Genomic DNA, 23,372 nt, shown 5'->3' on the forward strand with positions numbered 1-23,372 from the left:
GATCAATCAATCAATCAATCAGAGAGAGAGAGAGAGAGGCTGAGCAAAATGAACAGAGCATCAGTGAACTGTGGAACAATTTTAAGTGGCATAGTATATGTGTAATTGGAGTCCCTGAAGGAGAGTACTGGTTGTATAGAAAAAAAATGTGAAGAAATAATTGCCAAAATATTTCCAAATTGGATGAAAAGCATATAAACCCACAGATCCAAGATACTCAATGAATCCCAAGCATAAGAAACATAAAGAAAACTGGCCTGGCATGGTGGCTCACACCTCTAATCCCAGCACTTTGAGAGGCCAAGGTGGGTGGATCACCTGAGGTCAGGGGTTCAAGACTAACCTGGCCAACATGGTGAAACCCTGGCTCTACTAAAAATACAAAAATTAGTTGGTGTGGTGTCATGCACCTGTAATCCCAGCTATCTGGGAGGCTGAGGCAGGAGAATCATCAGAGGTTTCAGTGAGCTGAGATCATGCTACTGCACTCCAGCCTGGGCAACAGAGTGAGACACCATTTAATAATAATAATAATAAAAAGAAACATAAAGAAAACTACATCAAATCACCTCATAACCAAATTGCTTAAAACCAGTGATTAGAGAAAATCTTAAAGCCAGATAAAAGGATATTTATTAGCTATAAAAGAGCAAAGATAAAAAGGGTATAGCAGATTTCTCATTTTAAAAAATCCAAGTTAGAAGAGAGTAGAGTTATGGGTCTAAAGTGCAGAAAAAATAAGAAGAAAATAAAAAACCAAACTGTCAGCTCATAATGCTCTACCCAGCAAAAATACCTTTCAAATACTCAGGTGAAATAAAGACTTTTTCAGACATACAAATACTGAAAGGACCCATTACCAGTAGACATACAGTGCAAGATATGATAAAGAAAGCCCTTCAAGCAGAAGGAAAATGATACTAGAAGGAATCTTGGAGCTACACAAATAAATGAAGGGAAGTGGAAATGGTAACTATATGCGTAAACATAAACACTTATTTCTTATTACTTCAATATATTTAAAAGAAAATTCTCTGTTTAAACAAAAATAATAAAAATGTATTGCAGGACTTATATGTAGAAGTAAAATGTCTATTACCAATAATAGCACAAAGGCCAGGAGGAGAGAAATGGAAGTATACTGCCATATAGTTTTTATACTACACATGAAGTAGAATAGTAGTACCTGACGGTAGAGTGTATAAAGTAAAGATGTATACTATAAACTGGAAAGAAATCACTTAACACAACAAAAAGTTATATCTAGTAAGCCAAAAAAGGAGATAAAATGAAATCATTAAAAATGTTCAGAATAGAAGGTAGAAAAGAAGATAAAGAGAACCAAATAAATAGATGAACCAAATAGAAAAGAAATAGACATTTGCTTTGAACCTAACCATATCAAAATTACATTAAATCTGAATGATCTACACCCAATTAAAAAACAAAGACTGTCAGATTGGATTAAAAAAAGCAAGACTCAATTATAATCTGCCTACTACAAGAAACCCACTTAAAAAATAAAGACACAGGTAAGTTAAAAAATGAAAGGATGGTATGGTAGGCAGTCTCTAGCATGGTCCCTCACTGAAGTCTATCTTCTGGTATCCATGCTCTTCTCTCCTCTCCTTGAACGTGGGCAGAACCTTTGATTTGCTGCTAACCAATGGACTATTGCAAAGGTGACAAGAGGTTGTTTTGGTGAATAAATTACAGAGGATTGTAACTTCCATCTTGCAAGCAGATTGTCTCTATTGTCTTCTAGCTTGCATACTTTGATGAAGCAAGTTTCATGTTAGAGAGGTCCACATGACAAGTGCTATGGTTGAAATGTTTGTGTCCCTCCAAAATTCATGTTGAAACTTAATTCCCAATGTAATAGTATTAAGAGGTTGATCATTAGTAAGTGATTAGGCCCTCATAGATGGGATTAGTGCCCTTATAAAAGGGCTTGAGGGATTAAATTTGCCTTTTCCATTTTTTCTGCTCCTCTGCCATGTGACAATGCAGCAACATAATGCCATCTTGGGAGCAACACAATGCCATCTTGGAAGCAGAGAACAGGCCCTCACCAGACAGTGAATCTGCTGGCAACTTGATCTTGGACTTCCCAGCCTCCAGGACTGTGAGAAATACATTTTTATTATCATCACCCCTGGCTAAGGGTTCTCGCTATGTTGCTCAGGCTGGTCTCAAACTCCTGGCCTCAAGCAATCCTCCAACCTTGGCCTCCCAAAGTGCTGGGATTACTGGTGTGATCCACTGCACCTGGCCTAGACCAAAGACTATTACTAAAGATAAATAATTTCATAATGATAAAAAGGTCAGTTCTTCAAAAGGACAGAATAATGCTAAGCATTTATTTACCTAATAATAGAGCTTCAAATTACTTGAAACAAAAACTGACAGAACTGCAAAGAGAAACAGACAAATCCACAGTTATACTTAGAGAGTTCGACACTCTTCTTTCAATAACTTGTAAAACAAGTCCAATGAAAATCAGCAAGGATATAGAAATATTAAACAATATGGTTAGGCAATTTGATTTAATTTACATTTATAGAATACTCCATTGAACTACTGCAGAATATACATTCTTTTCTAGTATACATGAAACATTTATCAAGGTATAGCATATCTTGGATCATAAAACAATTCTCAGTAAATTTAAAAAGGAGTAAAGCCATACAAAGTAAATTTTCTAGCCATAATGGACTTAAATTAGAAATCATAAGATATCTGGAAAATCCTCACATATTTGGAAACTCAATAACATACTTCTATATAACCCATGATTCAAAAAAAAAAAAGAAAATTAGAAAGTATTTAAAACTGATTGAAAGTAAAAACACACATATTAAAATTTGTGGGATTCAGGTAAAATAGTATGTAGTGAGATATGTATAGCACTAAAAGTCTATATTAGAAAACATGAAAGTTCCTGACTCAATGACATTAGCTTCTACCTTAAGAAGCTAGAAAAGAAGAGCCAATGAAACTCAATGTGAGCAAAGAAAGAATAATAGAGAGTATAGTGGAAATCAGTGAAATAGAAAAACAATAGAGAAAAACAATGAAACAAAAAGCAAGACTTATTGGGGGAAAAGAAGACAAATTCTAGTATCATGAATGAGAGAGGTGATGTCACTATAGAATCTACAGCTCTTAAAAGGACAATAAGGAACAACTTTATGGCAATAAGTTAAACAACTTAGCTGAAAGAGGTCAGTCTCTTAGAAAATACAAACTATTAAAGCATTAAAGCTCACTCAAAAAATAAAAAGAAATAATCTGAGTAACCCTATAGCTAGTAAAGAAATTAAATTCATAGTTAAAAACCTTATTACAAAAAGACATATCCAGATAGCTTTACTAATGAATTCTACCAAACACTTAAGGAAGACATAATTTTACACAAGGTCTTCCAGGAAATAGAAGAGAAGAGCATACTTCTCAAATTATTTTTGAGACCAGCATTACTCTGATACCAAAACCAGACAAAGATATTACAAGAAAATAAAACTACAGACCAATATCTTTCGTGAACATAGATGCAGATACTAAATATTTTTTCCAGCAAACCAAACCCAATAATATATAAAAAAGGATAACTCCTCATGATCAAGTGTGGTTTATCCCAGGAATGCGAGGTTGGTTTAACATTTGAAAATTAATCAATATAAATTATTATAACAGGCAAAACTTACACCATATGATTATCTCCATATATGTAGAAAAAGCACTTGAGAAAATTCGATATTAATTCATAATACAAACTGTCAGCAAACTAGAAACGGAAGGGAGTTCTCTATCTCTGAAAAAAGGAATCTGCAAAATTTTACAGCTAATATCATACTTAGTGGTGAATTAATGCTTTCCTTAGGATCAGGAACAAGAAAAATTATCTGCTCTCACCACTTTTATTCAACATTGCACTGGAGGTTCTAGCCAGTGCAATAAAATAAGGAAAAGTAATAAAAGGCATCTAGATTGTAGAAGAAGTAAAATTGTATTTATTTGTAGATGACATGATTGCTTACAAGAAATCCTATGGAATTCTACTAGAACAGTGAGTTTAGAAGGGTTATAGGACACAAGGTCAATATACAAAAATAAATCATTATAAATTTCATATAGTAGCTACATACAATCAGAAATGGAAATTTAAATATACAGTTGACAACAGCATCAAAAAATCAAATAATTAGGGATAAAGCTTACAAAATATATGCAAACCTTGTTCCTTAAAAACTATCAAACACAGCTGAGAAAAATTAAGGAAGAAATAAATAAATGGAGTATATTGTGTGCATGATTTGAAAGCCTCAATATTTTTATTTTTACTTTTCTCCAAATTGATTTATAGATTTGGACAACATAACCCAGGAAGCTATGTTATAGAAATGGATGAACTGAATCTAAAATTCATCTGGAAATGCAAAGGAGCTAGGATAGCCAAAACAACTTCAAGAAAGAAGAACAATGCTTGAAAACTTATACTACCTGACTTCAAAATTTATTATAAAGTTACAATATTCAAGACAGTATGGTATTGGTGTTAAAATAGGCAAATAGAGCAATGAAACAGAATAGAGATGAAGGGGGATGGCTCTGCCATACCACCCTGGTGACCCTGCACATATCCACATAGGCCACAAAGCAAAACTGGAACCACTACTGAATCTACGTCTTGGTAGAATACCTGGATACTCCTGGGTTGGAAGCTTGTAAGGAGTTGCTATAAGACCCTTGCCCCCTCGCCTGGCTATGTACCCTAGGAGGCTGCTATAAGATGGTTTCCCAATGCCTTCTGGATCCTGAGGAGGCAGGGAGCTTCCTGCTTCAGCCCCTTCAGAATAGATATACAGGCTATGAACCTCTCAGCTCTGATCTAGGCATGGCTGCTCAGAAATGGGGTATTCTTCAACTTTCGTTGATATCATCCAGCCCCTTTTGTCTAGGTGTTACCCTTTTTGGTGTGTGGGATAAAGATCGTGAGGAGCCAACACCACTGGCTACTCTTCCTTTCACTCTTTATGTAATAAAGTGGCTCCTCACGTCTTCACCAGGTGAACCAGTCAGACCTTGCCCTGTTTTTCACATGCTTGACAAGAGAGCTCAGAAATAAACTCATGCATATATAGTCCATTCATTTTTGACAAAGGTGCAAAGACCGTTTGGTGGAGAAAGGAAGGGTTTAGATACACAAATACTTATTTTTGACTAACAGTGCTGGAACTGTCAGATATCCACATGCAAAAATAAATTAAAAAAAAGCTTCAATCCCTACTTCACATCATATTCAGAAATGAACTCAAAATGGATCACAGACTTATATGTAAAATGTAAAGTTATGACATTTCTAGAAGAAAATATAAGAGAAAATCTGTATGACCTTGGGTTAGGCAAATTTTTTTTTTAGATACCATAACCCAACATAATCCTTAAAAGAGAAAAAATGGATAAACTGGACTCCATAAAAATTAAGAACTTCTGTTCTTCAAAAGACATTGCTAAGAGAATATAATCTAAGCCAGAGACTGGCAGGTAATACTTACCAATCACATATCTCACAAGAGATTCATATCTAGAATATCCCAAGAAACCTCAAACTTAAATAAGAAAATAACCAACCCAATTTTAAAAATGGGCAAAAGATTTGAACCAACACTTTACCAAAGAAGATATAGTCATGTACCTTATAACAATGGTTTTGGTCAACAACAGATCACATATACAATAGGGGTCCCATAAGATTATACTGTACCTTTTCTATGTTTAGATACACAAATACTTCCCATTGTGTTACAATTCCTCACAGTATTCAGTCCAGTAGCATGCTGTCCAGGTTTGTAGCCTGGGAGCCAGAGGCTTAATCATATAGCCTAGGTGGGCAGTAGGCTATGCCATCCTGGTTTGTGTAAATATAATCTATGATGTTTACACAATGATGAAACAACACATTTCTGAGAATGTATCCCCATCATTAAGTGACAAATGACTGTACGTGGATGGCAAGTAAGTTCATGAAACAATGCTCAACATCGCTAGTTACCAGGGAAATGAAAATCGAAACTATAACAAGATATGTGTACACACCTATTAGAATGTGTACAATTAAGGCCTGACCATACCATGTATTGGTGAGGCTGTGAAGCAACTGGAACATGCAGACATCGCTGGTGCGGATGTAAAATGGTACAACTTTCGAAACTAGTTGGGCCATTCATTAGTTATTATTATTATTATTTGAGACAGGGTCTCAACTCTGTCACCCAGACTGGAGTGCAGTGGTGTGAACATGGCTTACTCGTGTGCTCAAGCGATCCTCCCACCTCAGCCCCCTGAGTAGCTGGGATTCCAGGTGCATGCCAACATGCCTGGCTAATTTTTGTATTTTTTGTAGAGATGGGGTTTTGCCGTGTTGCCCAGGCTGGTCTTGAACTCCCGGACTCAAGTGATCTGCCTGTCTCGGCCTCCCAAAGTGCTGGAATTACCACCACGAGCCACTGCACCTAGCCTAACAGTTATGTTCTTAATCATACCATGTGACCTAGCCATTCCAATCCTAGGTATTTATTCAAAATACATAAAAGCATATGCCCATTCAAAGGCTGGCACACAAATGTGCACGATAACTTTGTTTGTAAAAGACCCACCAGACTGGAGACAATCAAATGTCTCCCAACATCTGAATGGATGAACATAACATACTGTGGTTCATCCATACCACGGACCGCTACCCAGGAATAAAAGGAATGAACTACGGATACATGCAGCAACATAGATGAATCTTAAAATAATTATGTCGAGTGAGAGAAGGCAGATGAAAGACTGCAGATTCCATTTATACAAAATTCTAGAAAATTCAGACTAAGCCAAGTAATAGAAAGCATATGCTAGGGATGGAGAATGAAGAAGGGGCCAGTGGGAGGGAGAACCGTAGGCACCGTGAGGCCACAGGGGGAATGATAAATATCTGCCCTCCATGGACTGTGGGGTGTTGCACGAGTGTATAAGTCTGCAGAATTTACCAAATTGTACGCCTTAAACACGTGCCGCTTGCTGAATGTCAATCACACCTCGGTAAAGCTGCTTTTAAAGAGCGTTGCTAGAACCTTGTTTCCTTCCTCATTCTCAAGACTGGCGGGGGTCCACGTGGCCCTCTGAGTCCCCCCTCTGAACTCAAGTGACCTTTCTTAGGTGGGTCCCCTGCCTGAGTCCCTGAATGCCCAGCAGTCCCGCCTGCCTGCGTTGCTGCCCCTGCTGGGCAGGACATCCAGGCAGCTTTGACAGTCGGTGGAGAAGCAGCAAGGGCGATGCGGTTTCTGAGAGCCGCGCGGGTTCCCAGCACTAAACGTGGGCGACTTTCCTTAATCTTCCCACAGAGACAGAAGGCCATGCAATGACAACTCCAAGGGCAGGGGCTGGAGCATTTTGACCAACAGAAATGTCAAGATGACACAAGGCAAGCCGAGAAATCCCACACGAGTCCTGTGCAAAGACACGTGGCCCCGCTGCCTCTCCGAGACCCGGAGCACCCGCTGGGAGGGCGCTCTCTAGGGACTGGGGCTGCGGGACCCCCAGGTCCCCGCCCGGGCGCGAACTGGCTGCGCGGCCGCTGGGCCTCACTAGAGGTCCGCACAGCTCCGCTTCCGAGCGGGTCTGGAAGCCCCGCCCGAGGAGCTAACCATTTATATCACACTGTGACAATTATTCTGCATAAAATTATCATTAAAAACCCTAATTTTTCAGCCTCCAACCCCGCCAGTGGCCTTTTAGCATCCCCGGCGCCGGCGGCTGGGCCGTGATCACCGCGCTCATTACCTCGGCGTGGCGCCTCCCGCGCGCGCTCGCAATCAAGCGCTAATTAAACCCGCGGGGGCCGGGGCGCGGGGCGAGGGCCGGGAGGTGCCAGGTCTGGGGTCCCGGGTCAGGGGTCTTGGATCTGGGTCCCGAGGCAGGGGCCGGGGTAGGGACGGGGCGGATGCGGGGCTGGGAATCCAGTGTGCACAGTCAAGGGTGCAGGGTCTGGGTCCAGAGGCGAGGGCTGGGACGGAGGCGGAGGCGGAGGCGGGGTCGGGTGGGGGAGGGTCTCGTGGTGGGGGCGGGGTGTCTGGTCTTGGGGCGGGGCGGGCGCCGCGGGCCTGACCCGAGGTCCTTACCCGAGCGAGGCGGCCGTGCGGCAGAGGTGCAGAGGCGCCAGGCCCTCGGCGCTGAGCAGGTCGGGGTCGGCGCGGTGCTGCAGCAGCAGGCGGACGCAGGCCGTGTGGCCCCCGAGGCAGGCCTCGTGCAGGGCGCCGCGGCCGCCGGGGCTGGCGTCGGGGTCTGCGCCGCGGCCGAGCAGGTGTCGCACGCAGGCGGTGTGGCCGTGGGCCGCGGCGATGCACAGGGGCGTGGTGAGCTCGCGCTTGTACTCCAGGGTCCAGAGGCCTGCGGGGAGGGAGGTGGGATGTAAGGTCAGGGGGAGGTTAGTTGTGGTGGTGGTGGTGGTGGGCGGTGTTCCTTAAGGCGGAAAGAGAGTGAAGCCATCTCTTAAAGGTAGGTACCACGTAGGCATGTAGGGAGAAGAGGATACAATCAGAGACACACTGGGAAGAGACAGGCGTAGACAGAGGAAGAAATACAAAGGAGAGATTGAAGGCTAAAACCGATCCAGAGAGATGGGGCGCCAGGTATTGAGAAGCAAGAGGATTTTGCCAAATACGGGGGTGACTGGGAAATGGGGTCAGTTAAAAGCTGTCCAAGCAGGGTGCACGGTAGGCGAATTTAAGTGAGGAATTCACGTGTTCCAGGCCCTGAGTTAGGGCAGCTTGAAAGAGGAAAGTGGGTTGTGGAATTTTCCCGAATCCAGCACTCCCTTAGCTGAGCTCCAAACTTGTCCCTTTATCATTAAGAAGAGACAACAGACAAAACAAACTGACCCACACATCACCAAGGTTGTTCAAGAAAAGGACTCAGAGAAAGTTTAGCTCTCTTGCAAGTGGCTGAGTTTTTAGAAGCACACTTTGATGTGGCGGTTCACATTCAGCACAATCCTGGTTTGTTTCTTTGCGCTTTTTAGGGGTGTGTGTGTGTGTGTGTGTGTGTAGTGTTGCTCTTTCTTGAGGGATGAATGGAGCAGGTGCTATACATTTTTACTTCTCTGAAAACTTTGGCACTTTCAAAAAGCCCGTGGAAGGTTGTTAGCGGCCAGGAGCGCTCGTGGAAACGGGGGACGTAGTCCCTGGTGAATACACATCAAGGTGCAGGATTTCACATGGCAGGAAGGCCTTCTGATAATGATGGAAGAATCGATACTGTGGCTGTAATGAGCCGCAGAGGAGACCCTTTTCACAGGCCACCTCCTTCCCAGGACCCATGCTGAGCAGCCTTGAAAACCCATTCATTAACTACCTACCTGCATGTGGTGCCGAGTTCCAGCTGCCCTGAGTCCCCAAGGCCCAGCCTGGAGCTTGTTGCGCACTCAGTGGGGGAAGGGGGGCCTGTGGGACTGGTGTGGAATGGTGGTGGCCAGAGGCCCCGGGGACGTGGACCTGCATGGGTTTGAGCTGCCCTTCCCAGTGAACACCAGGTCGGATCTGGAGGGGGTGATGGATTTAGTCTATCTACATTGTTATCCCCGTGATAACAATAACCCACATTCCTGCAGGTGCCAGCTCTTGGTTTTTTGATTCGATTCGTTTTTCTGAGAGATGAAAACTACTTACTACCTTCTCTGGGGAATGCTAAATCCCCAACCCAGCCCCACCCTACCCTAGCAGCTCAGTAAACCCACCCTGGATTCCTGAGTCTTCTCGGGGACTGATGGGAAGAGGCTGTAGGTAGGGGTCTAGCTCAGCCATAGCGTGGGCCAGCACCATCTCCAGGTCCTTGGCGATGCAGTCAGGAAGCCTGAATCAGCTTTCTGTAACTCCCACCCTCTGGTCCCAGTTCTGCCACCAGGAGGGACATGAATTAAGGCTTCTCTGCGTGTTGCGTGTCCCTCTAAGCGTCAGCTCCCCCATGTCAGTGCTCTCTATGACTGCGGGCTGGATGGGCTGGCATTCCATCACGGAGGGGCACCGAGGTGGTGGCCACTGGGGACCTGCTTTGTGTACTCAGACCAATCCCTTCCCCACCAGGGGAGCTGGAATTGGCCACTGGGAAGTCTTTTCATGGGAGAGCACATGGGGCCACTGTTTTCAAACAGGGTCTGCTCGTTTCTGCTGCTGGATCTGCTGCAGGGCAGTCAGGTGGCTGTGCTGAAGGAGCCTGGAATCCAGGCAGCCTGAGCTTGCCTCCCTCTCTTCCCAGCCTGTGTGGAGGCCTCGGGCCACTACTCACTGTCCAGCCCACATCCCTTCGCTGTGGGCATGCTCCAGCATCCTGTCGTCCAGGTGTCCCACAGGACAGCAGCAGAACTTAGGGGTGGGAAGATTCGGGAGGGAAAGAGGAAACGGATTTTGGATACAGAATGTGCAAATGATGGGTGAACATGACTATCTATTTGAAATTGTGACATTTGTGTGTGTGTGTGTGTGTGTGTATGTCCGGGGCTGCAGTTGGTATTTTTGGTCTGGGATAAGTGGGGGAGAGGAGGCCCAGAAGGGCTCTGCTGGGACATGCAGCCCCAACAGGAGCTGCCATTTGCCTTTCCCACAGTCCCCACCGCCTCACTGGTTGGCAGGAGCTGCTCGGCCCTCTGACAGTGTTTTGAGTTTATTCTCTTCTCCCCGTGTGAGGTATAAACAGAACTGTGTCGGTTCTTTGGAAGCCAACCTTCCGCATTCTTTGCCTGCCAGAGCTTAAGAGTCAGGGACATGGGACACTGGCCACCGGCCACTGACCTCAGATTCTCAAATCCCATGGTCTGGCAGAGCTGCTGTAGATTCCAACGCATGAAACTTCTTGGTAAATATGTTGCATCTGAGCCGGTGGCGGGTGGGGTGCCCAAAGCAGGGTGCCAGCCGAGAAAGCCCCGGATGCAACATGGTGGTCAGCAAGTGTCTGCACATCCTGAGTGGGCAGGGGGAAGAGGGGACCTCTCTCCACTTGGGAGGTCTGCTTGTCTGCCCAGCGCACAGTGACCATGTTCAGGCAGCAAGAGCACCTGCAGACATGTACGAAGTCGGGACCTCTGGTTTCTTCCCTTTCCTTCCCCATTCTTGGGATTCCCTAGATTCCAGGAGGAGGATCTACAGAGAGCCCTGGGGTCCTGCCTCTACTGATACTGGCTGTGCCACTGCTGTAGCTGTGGCATTTGCAGATTCATAGAAGGACCTAACACAGAGCTGTGTGCCAGAGGCTGCTCCTGGCGCAATTGAAGGAGAGACTTTCCTTCTTCAGCGCCCACCTCCCTGGCTGCCAGATGCAGGCACAGGCACAGGCAGCTCCGCACCCAAACCAATGCTCCTTTGTAAAGACAAGAGGCACACCCAGCGTCATCGGATAGGCATTCCCACCAATCGCTGCTTTGCCTTTCCAATTGGATCTCTTATAGGCCATCACCTAAAACCTACACTTTACTGCGAGCAAACTTCATCAGATGTCCTTTTCTTGTGCACGTGAAACCCAGTGCCACTGTGCCCAGTCTACACACGGGAGCCTTACATTCCCGGAGAGTATTAGTAGCCCCTTAAAAATAAATGACTGAGCTTTAAAGAACAAGGGTACCTGATAGTCCAAACGTGGCTGGAGATTTCACCTGCCATTCCATCTCATCCTTATTGATCTCAAACACCACGTTGGCATCCTGGAAGAACTGGTCCATGAGGGGCTTCAGATGGTCCAGGTCCCCTGCGACCAGGGCAGTGTGGTACTCCTGCACCAGGGACCCTGCTCTAGCTTGAGGCTCCTTCTCTGTCTTTTGAAATATTTGAAGTTTTCCTCTCACTGGCCCTGGCCGTCTCTCCATTGCGATGCTGTCGATTTCAGAAGAGTTCTTCAGGAACGGGAAAGATGGTCTTATGGAGTGTGAGCTATTTCTATTGTCATTACTCAATTGTCATCCAGTTGGGGCTCGATGGTGGTGTATTTATAACTCCTGTGGGCTCCGATGTGATAATGGTTACTTGATATGACCAGGGGCATGTGAGCACCAGGATGCCGCAGTACTCAGCCACCCGCTTTGTGATGATATAGATGCTACCTCTGGAGACAGACACATCTGGATAGCTCCAAAGCAGCTCTTCATGCACCGAGGGCAGACTCCCAGCACACATTTAATTGTGATGGACTCATTTATCCTGCTGTTGGGCAGATGATTCCCCAGTCTTAAATAGCATTGAATTTACCTGTTTATGTGGAGTAAGTGACTCACTTACAAAAATGACTTTGGTGACCAGAATACTTAGCAAATAAGTAATATCCTCTCAGATTTATTTTTTAAAGTACTATATTTAGAATCTGGAAATAAAAGTCTTAAGCTCAGAGGAAAGAAACAAGTATTTATGAAGCACCTGATGTACACCGGTTGCTTTTTAAGTATTACCATATTTATTTCTTTACTCCCAATAACAACCACATGAAGGAAATAGCATGGCCATGGCCGCTTGGCAAGTTAGTGGCGGCGCTGTGATTGGAACCCATGTGCGTCTGTCTCAAAGTCCATCCTCTGTCCCCCACGCCACTCTGCTGGCTTCCAGTTGCATCAGGTAGGACCTACTCAGAACTGGGCCAGCACTGTCAGGAGCCACTTTCCAGAGAGGCCTCTTGGCTGCCCAGGATTTAGTCTCTCTCCAAGCGAAGGCGGTGCCAGGTAGCAGGACCTACTCTCAGGGTGATAGGGCTGAAAGGGTCTGTCTGCTGTCACTAGTTGGCGTTCTCCACTCCCAGCTCTTGTGTGGTTTGGATGTTATGAATTGTTTGTACATTTATAAATAGTTGGGAAAAATCAAAAGAAGAATACTATTTCATGATACTCACTGCAGCTTCCACCTCCTAGGTTCAAGTGATTCTCCTACTTCAGCCTCCTGTGTAGCTGAGATTACAGACCTGTGCATATCACCATGCCCTGCTAATTTTTTTTTTAAATTATTTTTTGTAGAGATGGGGTTTCACCATGTTGGCCAGGCTGGTCTTGAACTCTTGATCTCAAGTGATCCGCCCACCTCGTTCTCCCAAAGTGCCGAGATTGCAGGCATGAGCCACTGTGCCGGCCAATCCCAGCACTTTGGGAGGTCGAGGTGGGAGGACTTATTGAGTCCAGGAGTTTGAGACCAGGCAAGATAGCAAGGGTCCCCCCATCTCTACACACACACACACACACACACACACACAATTAGCTGGGCATGGTGATATGCACCTGTGGTCCCAGCTATTTGGGAGGCTAAGGTGGGGAGGATCACTAGAGCTTGGGAGGTCGAGGCTATAAGGAGCCATGATGGTGCCACTGTACTCCAGCCTGGGCAGTGGAGTGAGACCCTGTCTCAAAAAAAAAAAAAAAAAAAAAAAAAAAAAAGGGCTGGGCGCGGTGGCTCACGCCTGTAATCCCAGCACTTTGGGAGCCCAAGGCGGGTGGATCACGAGATCAGGAGATCGAGATCATCCTGGCTGACACGGTGAAACCCTGTCTCTACTAAAAATACAAAAAAATTAGCCGGGTGTGGTGGCGGGTGACTGTAGTCCCAGCTACTCAGGAGGCTTAGGTGAGAGAACGGCATGAACCCGGGAGGTGGAGCTTGCAGTGAGCCGAGTTCATGCCACTGCACTCCAGCCTGGGCAACAGGGCGAGACTCCATCTCAAAATAAATAAATAAATAAATAAATAAATAAATTACTACCTGAAATAAATGAGGCTTCTCTTTCTCTGTTTGAAGAGTGTCTTTTTACTTTTTTTCCCATCCATGTTCTCTGTTGCCATGACCAGTGATGAGCAGATGTGTGTTCCAAGGGTTGTGGCCACCCTGAGGATGTGTGAAGGAGGCCCCGCTGGACACTGCAAATGATCAGTTTCCAGATAAGTGTCCCTGGGTGTTAGGAGCCTCCATAGGACAGATGCAGCTTTCCCAAAGACATGATCTGGGGCCCTGGTACCTGTGAGTTTCTTCCAGGGACAGAGAACTGATCCCCAAATGTGCGTCCCTTGCTGAAGATGAGAAATGCCACATTTTTTTTTTCAAATGATGGTAACAGTTCTTGATTAGTAACTTATGAGTTATGTACTAAGGTTTGGTTCAGGGCTTTATTTTATTGTCAAAAAATTAAATAAGCTCTTTTTTTGTTGTAACATAAATAATATGGAATTCCTTCCTTCCTTTTTTTTTTTTTTTTTTTGAGACGGTCTTGCTCTGTCACCCAGGCTGGAGTGCAGCGGTGTGATCTCTGCTCACTGCAACCTCTGCCTCCAGGGTTCAAGTGATTCTCTTGCTTCAGCCTCCTGAGTAGCTGAGATTACAGATTCTCACCACCACACCCAGCTAATTTTTTAATTTTTAGTAGAGACAGGGTTTCACCTTGTTGGCTAGGCTGGTCTCAAACTCCTGAACTCAGGTGATCTGCCAACTTCGGCCTCCCAAAGTGCTGGGATTACAGGTGTGAGCCACCATGCCTGGCCTGTTTTTCTTTCTTTCTTTCAACCATTCTTGTTTTTCCCCACCAGGAAGTTGGAATGGGCCAATGATGGTGAGCTACAGAATTCTTTGGCCTGTGCACAGGAGTTACAATACAAATTATATGAGCAGAGGATGGAGGGAGGTGAAAGGGTCAGGGGGGCTTTGCCTGGATGAGCAGAGAGAAGAGCAATGGAGTGTGTGCCCAGGAGGGCTAAGCAGACCCTCGCCCAGGGAGGTGGGCATAGCATAAGCTCCCATTTGCTCACAGCCAGTGTTAGACCTGGGGACCCATGGGATCCCATCCCCACATGGTGTTGCAACCAGGAAGCGACTGCAGAGAAGCAACAGGAAAAAAGATGTGAAATCAAGGAATAGAGCTCACTGGGCTGTGCATCCTTGGTCACAGTCGAGCTTCCTAAGACTCCTCTTTTGCCAGTTTCTTCTCTCTCAGTCTTCTCTGCACACAAAGGCTGCCCTGTGACTCCCGCTACCCCTTGTTAAGTGCCCCCCGACCTCTGAGTGTCCAACCAGAGCAGGCTTTCTGTGTGGGCTCTTTATTTGGAAGAGTAACCCGGCCTTTGGATTGCCCCTTTCACCAAGATCTTCTATAACTAAGGAGTGCTCAGCAAAGGGAGACCTTTGATTTTCCTTATAAGAGGTTGCAGCAAAGGGTGGAGTAGAAATCGAACACATTTATGGTTCGATATAGATGTGTTTTGACCCTTGTTGTAGAACCCTTGTTCTGACCCTTGTTACAGGCATGAGTTTATGTGCACAGACTGACCCAAGGCCTGGAGGTTCACCCAAATGATAAAACCCACCTCTCTTCTACAGGGGAGGGCTGCAGGGGCGCTGGGTGGGGAGGGACGAGGCTACGTTTAGCCGTCTATGATGCAGGGGGATAGGGACAGAGGCTGTGCCGTGAAAGCTGAGGGGCTCACACAGGTGAGAGTCAACCTCAGCTGGGTGTGGGGGGAGACAGGGCCATGACCCAAGTTGGTTGCCACGGGGGCCATAGGTTTATTTTTTACCATGTTTGTCTGACCTCTGGGCAAAGACTCAGCTCTGGGGCTGCAGAAGGGTCCATTGGGCTTAGCTCTTGTGGGGTCAGGGCTAGCTGCCCTCGGGGGCTGCTGCTCCCTGGACACCCACTGCTAGTGACTCTGTGTCAGGTGCATCCCTGCAGGTCGATACCCTTGATGTCATTTGCAGGTGAGGAAACTGGGACTCACGGATTCAGTTATCTTTCTCAAGATTTCTCAATCCTGACATAGCCAGTGCCCAAGCAACTTCCCATGAGTACAAGGGCTTCCTACCTTGCCCTCACTGTTGTCCCTGGAGCATGCCACACCTTAGCATCGAGATCTGCAGTCCCCAGATAGTGCCTTCATCTGTCCGGGTGTCTGTGCAGGCTGTTCCTTCTGCCTGCAGTCCTTATTTTCCCCTCCTTACCTGGCCAGCCTCGCTCATCCTCCAACACAGCTAGCCTCCCTTGACCTCCAAGACCAGTCCTGATGTCTGTCCTTGCACCCTGACTGTGGCACTGGGCACTCTACTATTACTGCTGGTTCCTTGTCTGTGTCCCCCTTCACCATGAGCTTTTTGGAGGACGGTGGGGGCTGCTGCTTCCTCTCTGGGAAGTTCTCCGTGCCCCGCATGGTGTTCCACACACACAAGGTCTTCAATGCCAATAGTAGAGAGAACGAATGGACTGGACTCTTTGAAATTTGCTCAACATGAAAACTCCTCAGTGGTTCTTGCTCTTATTCTTGGCCATCTGTTGCCTTTTGCCCTTAGGGAAGAACACCATAACGTGGACGCTCGGCTGGCCTAGGGCAGGTCTCAGGTGCTCAGCGTGGGGACCTACCTCAGATCTATGGGCTTCACAGCACAGCCCACCTTCCCCCACATGTAGGGATCCTTACCAGGTTTTGTAAGAAGACCTGGCCTGGCACAGTAGCTCATGCCTATGATCCCAGCACTTTGGGAGGCCTAGGCGGGTGGATCACTTGAGGTCAGCAGTTCAAGACCAGCCTGGCCAACATGGTGAAACCCCATCTCTACTAAAAATACAAAAATTAGCCTGGTGTGGTGGCACATGCCTGTAATTCCAGCTTCTAGGGAGGCTGAACAGAAGAATTGCTGCTTGAACCTGGGAGGCAGTGGGCTGAGATCACGCCACTGCATTGCAGCTTGGGTGACAGAGCAAGACTCCATCTCAAAAAAAAAAAAAAGAAGACCTTGGCTATTGTATGCCCCTGAGAACTCTTTAAAACTTTGTTTCACATGTTTTTAAAGTTCACCTTCCTTATCCACATCATCAGCAGCAAAAGCAGCATCAAGGTCATCAATGGGAACAGCAGAGATTTTGTTTTCAAAGAGCCCACTGTGTGCCTAGGACCCTGCTGGTGCATTGGAAAATGCATCAGTAAAGAGGAAATAGACCATGTTTGTAAGGAACTCAGAGCCTTCATCGGAGATGAAATGCATTTGCATGCATACAATGACCAACAGTAACACAGCGGAGACCACTTCCCTTCTCAAATGTCCACCAGAACAACATGATGAGCTTCGGTCTCATCTCCTTCCCCCTTCATTTATGTATTCTGTAGTTACACTATTCGTTTTCCCAGCAACATGAAGCTCTTTGGGTCTTTCCTTTCTCTAAGTGTAGCTGTTTTGCCATTTTCTTTTTTCTCAGACTGATTGTTTGTGATTGGGTAAATTTCTGAAGGACTTACTTATGCACAGCTATAATCTGATCCAACTGTGTTTCACTTTAACGAACTCTCTGATGCCTGATATAGCTTGTCGTTGGTTATTTTTAAAAGGGGTGGGACATTGGAGGTAAGTCCAGGGATAAAAGCCATTCCACACTGCACCAGACGCTAAATTTAGCTCTCCAGTGTTATTTGTCAACAGCTTCCTAAGTATCCAAGCTTGATTTCAGTAGATGAGGCATAGTAGTCAAGAAACAGACTCTTTTTTTTTTTTTTTTTTTTTTTTGGTGAGAGTGTTAAAAATAGCTCATGGTAGATAGCATTAGTTCATAAGTAGGACATGCAGATCACTTCATAAGCATGGCAGAGAGATCTTTTTTTTTTTTTAAAGATCAAGAATAGCCACATGTTGATGATTGCATTAAAACAAACAAACCTGAAAACCAACTCATTCATTCATTCATTCATTCATTCAATAAGCATTTATGTAATCTTTATTATGTTTTAGGGTGAGTCTTCAGGTTTGAGGGTTTGGAGGCAAAACACCTAACAATACCCCTGCCTGCAAGGATCAAACAGGAGAAAGCAAGGAGCGGAGGACTCCAGAAGACAGAAGTTCTTTAGGTTTCTTTCCCAGCAGCTGAACGATGCCCTGTAGTTACGTGAATAACACTGTTTTCTGACCCAGTGCTCTTGACTGTTCTCTTTGTTGCCTGCTGCCTTCACATTATCTATAGCTTGCTTGGGTCAAGTCATTTTAATCTCATTATTTTCTTGGTCCTCACCCTTCTCAGCTTAGTCAAAGCCAATACATAGCCTCAAGATACAACTCAGGTTTTACTTTCTCTGCCAACTTAGTACATACACAAATTCAACTTCTTTCAAGAGTGAATTTGTGTATGAAGTTGCCGAACAATTGTCAAAGTCTTTGAGGAATTGTGATAAAACAAAAGAAGGACCAGAAGACTAGAGGTTTAGTTTTCAAATGGAAAGAGACTTCGGATTCCTCAGACTCGTGATGTTGACATTAGACCTGGGCAACGTCCCTACACGGATTATGAAAAAGATTGTTTGGGAGTATTTAGAGAATGGAGTGGAGTCACCTGGAGCTCCATGAGTCACTAGGAACACGTCGGGGTGGACTAGAATTTCCTTTTGTGACAGGTTATCATAAATATGAGAAGGGGGTGTAGGCAACAACCTGCAATGCCAGTTTCATGACAGCCTCTCGGAAAAGATGGAAACAGTGTGAGTCTTTCTTTAGGAAACTCTGGCTAAATAATGCAAACTGGAGAAATAATACACATGATGCCTCAACAGCAGTGGTTCAAACCTTGGCTGCAAAAATGAATCACCTGAGGAACTTTAAAAAACACGATGCCTGGAGCCCACCTGGGAGTTTCAGGCATAGTGGGTTGGAGGTGCAGCCTGGGCATCAGGACTGTTAAAAAGTCCCCAGGTGGCTAGGTGTGGTGGCTCACGCCTATAATCCCAGCACTTTGGGAGGCCAAGGCAGGTGGATCACCTGAGGTCAGGAGTTTGAGATCAGCCTGGCCAACATAGTGAAACACTGTCTCTACTAAAAATACAAAAATTAGCCAGGTAAGGTGGCACATGCCTGTAGTCCCAGCTACTTGGGAGGCTGAGGCAGGAGAATAGCTTGAACCTGCAGAGGTTGTGGTGAGCCGAGATCATGCCACTGCACTCCAGCCTGGGCAACAGAGCAAGACTCGGTCTCAAAAAAAAAAAAAAAAGGAAAAAGAGTACCCCCAGGTGCTTCTAACATGCAGCCAAGGTTGAGAACCATTGCTGTGAAAGGCAGCCATGGAATCCGTGACCCTTGCAATGCGGTGTGGAATGGCTTTTATCCCTGGACTTACCCCATTTTGTGTGATACATATAATGATTTGAATGAATTTGTGGAAGGGTAGCTATCAGATGCATGGCATGGAGCATGACACAGCCAGGATTCCAAAAGGTCTCCACAGGTCAGAGCAACAGGCTGATTCAATCAATGCCACAAGGCAGCATTCAAACCCCAGGCCCATAGGAATCTGTTGCCCTTGTGAATCGAATGGCTGACACAGCTACTCACTGCTATGGGTTCCCCGTTTGGGGCACTAGAAGTTTCTTTCTCTTGTTTTTAAGTTAAGAGGTTGTTGGTTGTTTTGATGCATTGATATTTATACCCAAATTTAGATGGCATAAATGCAGCAAATTATTTGAAGACATTCAAAGCATGTCTGTACGGTAAGAATAACTCATGTCAGACAGATGTCCATTTAAGTTCCCTTTCTCATTGGGACTCTTGGCTTTGTAGAACCGAGAGTCCCTCCGAGAACTCCCGAGAGCCCCTCCGAGAACTCCCGAGGGCCCCTCCGAGAACTCCCGAGGGCCCCTCCGAGAACTCCCGAGGGCCCCTCCGAGAACTCCCGAGGGCCCCTCCGAGAACTCCCGAGGGCCCCTCCGAGAACTCCCGAGAGTCCCTCCGAGAACTCCTGAGAGCCCCTGTGCTTTGCTTCCTGGTGTTGTCCTTGATCTCTGTGTTTGCTTGCATTGTGTACTTTCCGCTCTCCTCCCACAATGGCGGCCACAATTGGCTTCTTTCATTTTTCTTGGTTGGTTGGTTTGTTTTCAAGCTAGCCCACTAATAGCATCACTTAGTGTATCTGGCAATCACACTGAGGATGTGAAGGGGTCCGTCACAGTTTGCACAGCCTTATTCTGCTATTCACTTCCATTTCTGTTTCCTTTCTCTCTGCTACAGCCATGGAAATCCTCCCCCTTTTTTCTTCAGTGTTGTTCTGTGCACTGCCAGGGCCCGTGGGGTTTCAACGTCTATTCCAGGGTGCTGGTCAAGGAAATGCTTCTGAACAAATACAGTGCCCTTCTTGAAAGAGAGGGATCCTGATGAATATAATTTCCTCCAAGCTAGTACATTTAATATTTTTAGTTTTTCAAATGGTGTACTTATTTGATGGAGGAAGCTTATTTGTGTGGGTGGACCGTGGCAGAGTACTAAACAAATGTAATTGCTGTGGTCTTTTGTTGCAGACCATGAAGTGAATTTAGGAAAAGGAAGGCAAGAATCCAAGCAGGAGAGGAGGCCCAGCTTGTGTCTGGCTAACTGAGTGAATAGACTGAATTTCTCTAATACTAGCCAGGTAGTCAACTGGATTAAAATATACTTTTGCAAAGAATATTTTGGAGACTTAAATAATAAGCATAATGTCTTGTCTGCAGGAGACACAAACATGAGTTCTTTATCATTGAGTCCTGTAGTGTAGGTAGCTAATGAGAGGGAGTTTTTGCCTCTGGATCAAATGAGATGAAAAAGGTAAAATCCACCTTGAAATTATAATGGGGTATCCAAATGGTAGTTTGAATGGTAACTATTATTTTCACGTGATACTGGGATCTTTGCTTCCTGCCATTGAGTTGACTAGTGATTTTCTCTTCACCAGCAGCCTCCAGGGATTAATCCACCTGAGGCTGAAACCTGGAGCTGGTGGGCTTTGTGGCAGGACCAGGCTCTTTCTCCATGGCCACAACTTTCCATGCCTTCAAGCCAAGAGGTAGAGTTTTTGAGGCTGCATGACACCCTGCCATTTTCTCTTGTTCTTGGGAAAGGGCAAATGTTCAGATTCTTTCCTAGGTCATTGGCAAATGTCTGGCTTCCTTCTGGAAGTGTCCAAGTGGACAGACAGGGGCAGGAAGTCATTACTCTTGTGGACATTGTGAGATTCCGTGCACTCTTTCTTAAATATGCCAGTGCACGTTGTTGACCTGGTCAATTTCCTTCTTCCCTTTTTTACCTGAAGGGTTTCTGTAAATGGCCATGTACTAAGTCTGATTGGACTCTGGGATAATAACATCACTACCAACTGGTGCAGCAGCCCCAGGCCTTCCAGTGGAGATACTTTCACACCCTTTTCTGATCTTTATTCTTACTGTTTTAATGTCTAAAGCCACCTTTCCTTCACCCCACACCCTGCAGAATTAAAAAAATATATTTTAAAAATAAGAAGCTGGGCAGGTATGTAAATTTCTGCTTTTAAGAATTCCAGGACACATCCATCCACCAGAGTTAGTCACACAGACATTAATGTCAAAAATGTTAAAGTATCTCAACCTCCCCTCTGAATAACAATGTTAGCACAGCACACCTCATTTAACAAAACATTAAAACATTTTACTTCCTCAGATCAAGTGCATCTATTAATAATGACTTAAATTGTCTGTGCTGATTTCACATTATTAAGAAATCTCATTTCCATCATGTGGAGGAACACAATAAGGGAGGAAACCACCTCGCTAACTTATTTTCCCGTCATTGCTACCAAGCCCAGTGCAGATAATGCAGAACAACAGTCACTTCTCATTATTAATGTGATCTTACCCAAAGGTCAAGTGCCGCTTTCACTGGCAGCCCAGGAGGGCTTTTTTGGAAGCTCAGAAACAAAGATGCCCTTGAACACCGTGTATCCGCTGTGGATGAGTGCAGAACGCCGCGGCCCAATCCTCAGCGTGCACAACCGCGAGTAAATAGCCCTGGAAGGACATTTATAGACTCTGGGGACGTTGCTGGAAAGCGTATCATTGAAGCTCTCTCTGATAAAGGTGACGAAGTTTCTTTACAACTGGCGTGGGGATTTAATTACATGATAAAATTGCAGCTCCTGCCTCTTGAGACAAATTGCATGTTCAGACTGATTGTTTTTTATGAATCTCACACAGGGAGCAAAATACTTCTCTCTTGAAGTTGGTTTGCTCTGATTGTTCTGCCCTGTGATCCTTTATATCCCTTCTAGAAACGAGAAGTTTACCTATCCTGCAGTTGAGAAGAGTGGTTTGGGAGACAATTTGGTCGACACTGCATATGGCAAAGTGAGGTCAGTTTTGTCTGATGGAGTTAAAGTCCAAAATTAGAACTTTAAACTTCCAACAGAAAAACAGGAAAAAAAAATGATAAGAACTATAGGTGACTGCCAAACCACTGGACTGCTAATCATGTTCAATTTTACTAACTTCAAATGCAAGTTAAAAATGATGAGATCTTTTGCCTATTGTGAAAGATTTTTTAAAAGTCAAGTTTTTGAAGAGTTCAGTGACACTAATGCTCTCCCAGTTTGCAGGTGGGAGGGTAAATTGCTGTTCAGTTTGGAAATGTTCTATACTGAGTTTACATGTACAGAGCGTTTTTCAGGTACTAGACGCTTACAGAAATAAATAGTAGAAATCTGGCCGGGCGTGGTGGCTCACGCCTGTAATCCCAGCACTTTGGGAGGCTGAGGCAGGTGAATCACCTGAGGTCAGGGGTTCCAGACCAGGCTGACCAACATGGTAAAACTCCGTCTCTACTAAAAGTACAAAAATCAGCCGAGTGTGGTGGTGTGCGCCTGCAGTCCCAGCTACTCGGGAGGCTGAGACAGGAGAATTGCTTGAACCCAGGAGGCAGAGATTGCAGTGAGCCGAGATTGCGCCACTGCACTCCAGCCTTGGCGACAGAGCGAGACTCCGTCTCACACACACACACAAAAAGTAGAAATCCTTGCCTTTAAGGAGTGTTGAATTGAGTTGGGGGGCAGACGTGGCCACCATCAACTAGCGGTAGAATCAGATCACTGCTATATGGAGGTACAGGTATTAAGATGGGGATGCCTCAAATAAGGGATCAGAGTGATGGGGTAGGGATAGGGCCAGCTTCCCCCTAATGTGGCATCTGAGCAAAGCGAGAGGGAGGTGTAGGACACGGAAGGTGGATTTCCTTCCCAGGATATCTGTTTCCTCCTCTTGATCTATTGCTGCGGGGAGCTGTACCTTATGTTCTGGCTGGAACAAGAGGCAGGTGTCACTAGCTACCATGTTATGGCACATGGGGACACAGGTGCAATCAGGAAGGCAGCCAGCCCTTTGATGATGTGGAGGGGTCAGGCAGAGGAGGGTCACCTGAGCAGGAAATGAAGCCGCCACAGACAGCAGGCCTGGGATTCAGGGCTGAGAGGAGAGGAGGGGCCTAGATCCTTTGGTGGACACAGAGATGAGCCACCCAGGCCCCAGCTGTAGGGAGGACTCGTCACTCCAGCTGTCAGCTCCTCCACGGTTTGCCTCAGCTCCA

The 23,372-nt window shown here is 45.5% G+C and overlaps 1 protein-coding gene across 1 annotated transcript in view; it reads right to left on the bottom strand.

The window, feature by feature from the left end:
- Window positions 1-23,372, bottom strand: part of ASB18 (ankyrin repeat and SOCS box containing 18) — a 69,589-nt gene that overhangs the window by 34,325 nt on the left and 11,892 nt on the right. The window contains exons 2-3 of the mRNA XM_055287879.1: window positions 11,656-11,778; window positions 8,166-8,433 (exon numbers count right to left, since the gene is read on the bottom strand). Of these exons, the coding sequence (XP_055143854.1) occupies window positions 8,166-8,433; window positions 11,656-11,778 (391 nt within the window). The remainder of the gene's footprint in view (window positions 1-8,165; window positions 8,434-11,655; window positions 11,779-23,372) is intronic.

The sequence above is a fragment of the Symphalangus syndactylus genome, chromosome 8 (genome assembly GCF_028878055.3).
Source record: "Symphalangus syndactylus isolate Jambi chromosome 8, NHGRI_mSymSyn1-v2.1_pri, whole genome shotgun sequence".
In the NCBI taxonomy this organism is placed as follows: Eukaryota; Metazoa; Chordata; class Mammalia; order Primates; family Hylobatidae; genus Symphalangus; species Symphalangus syndactylus.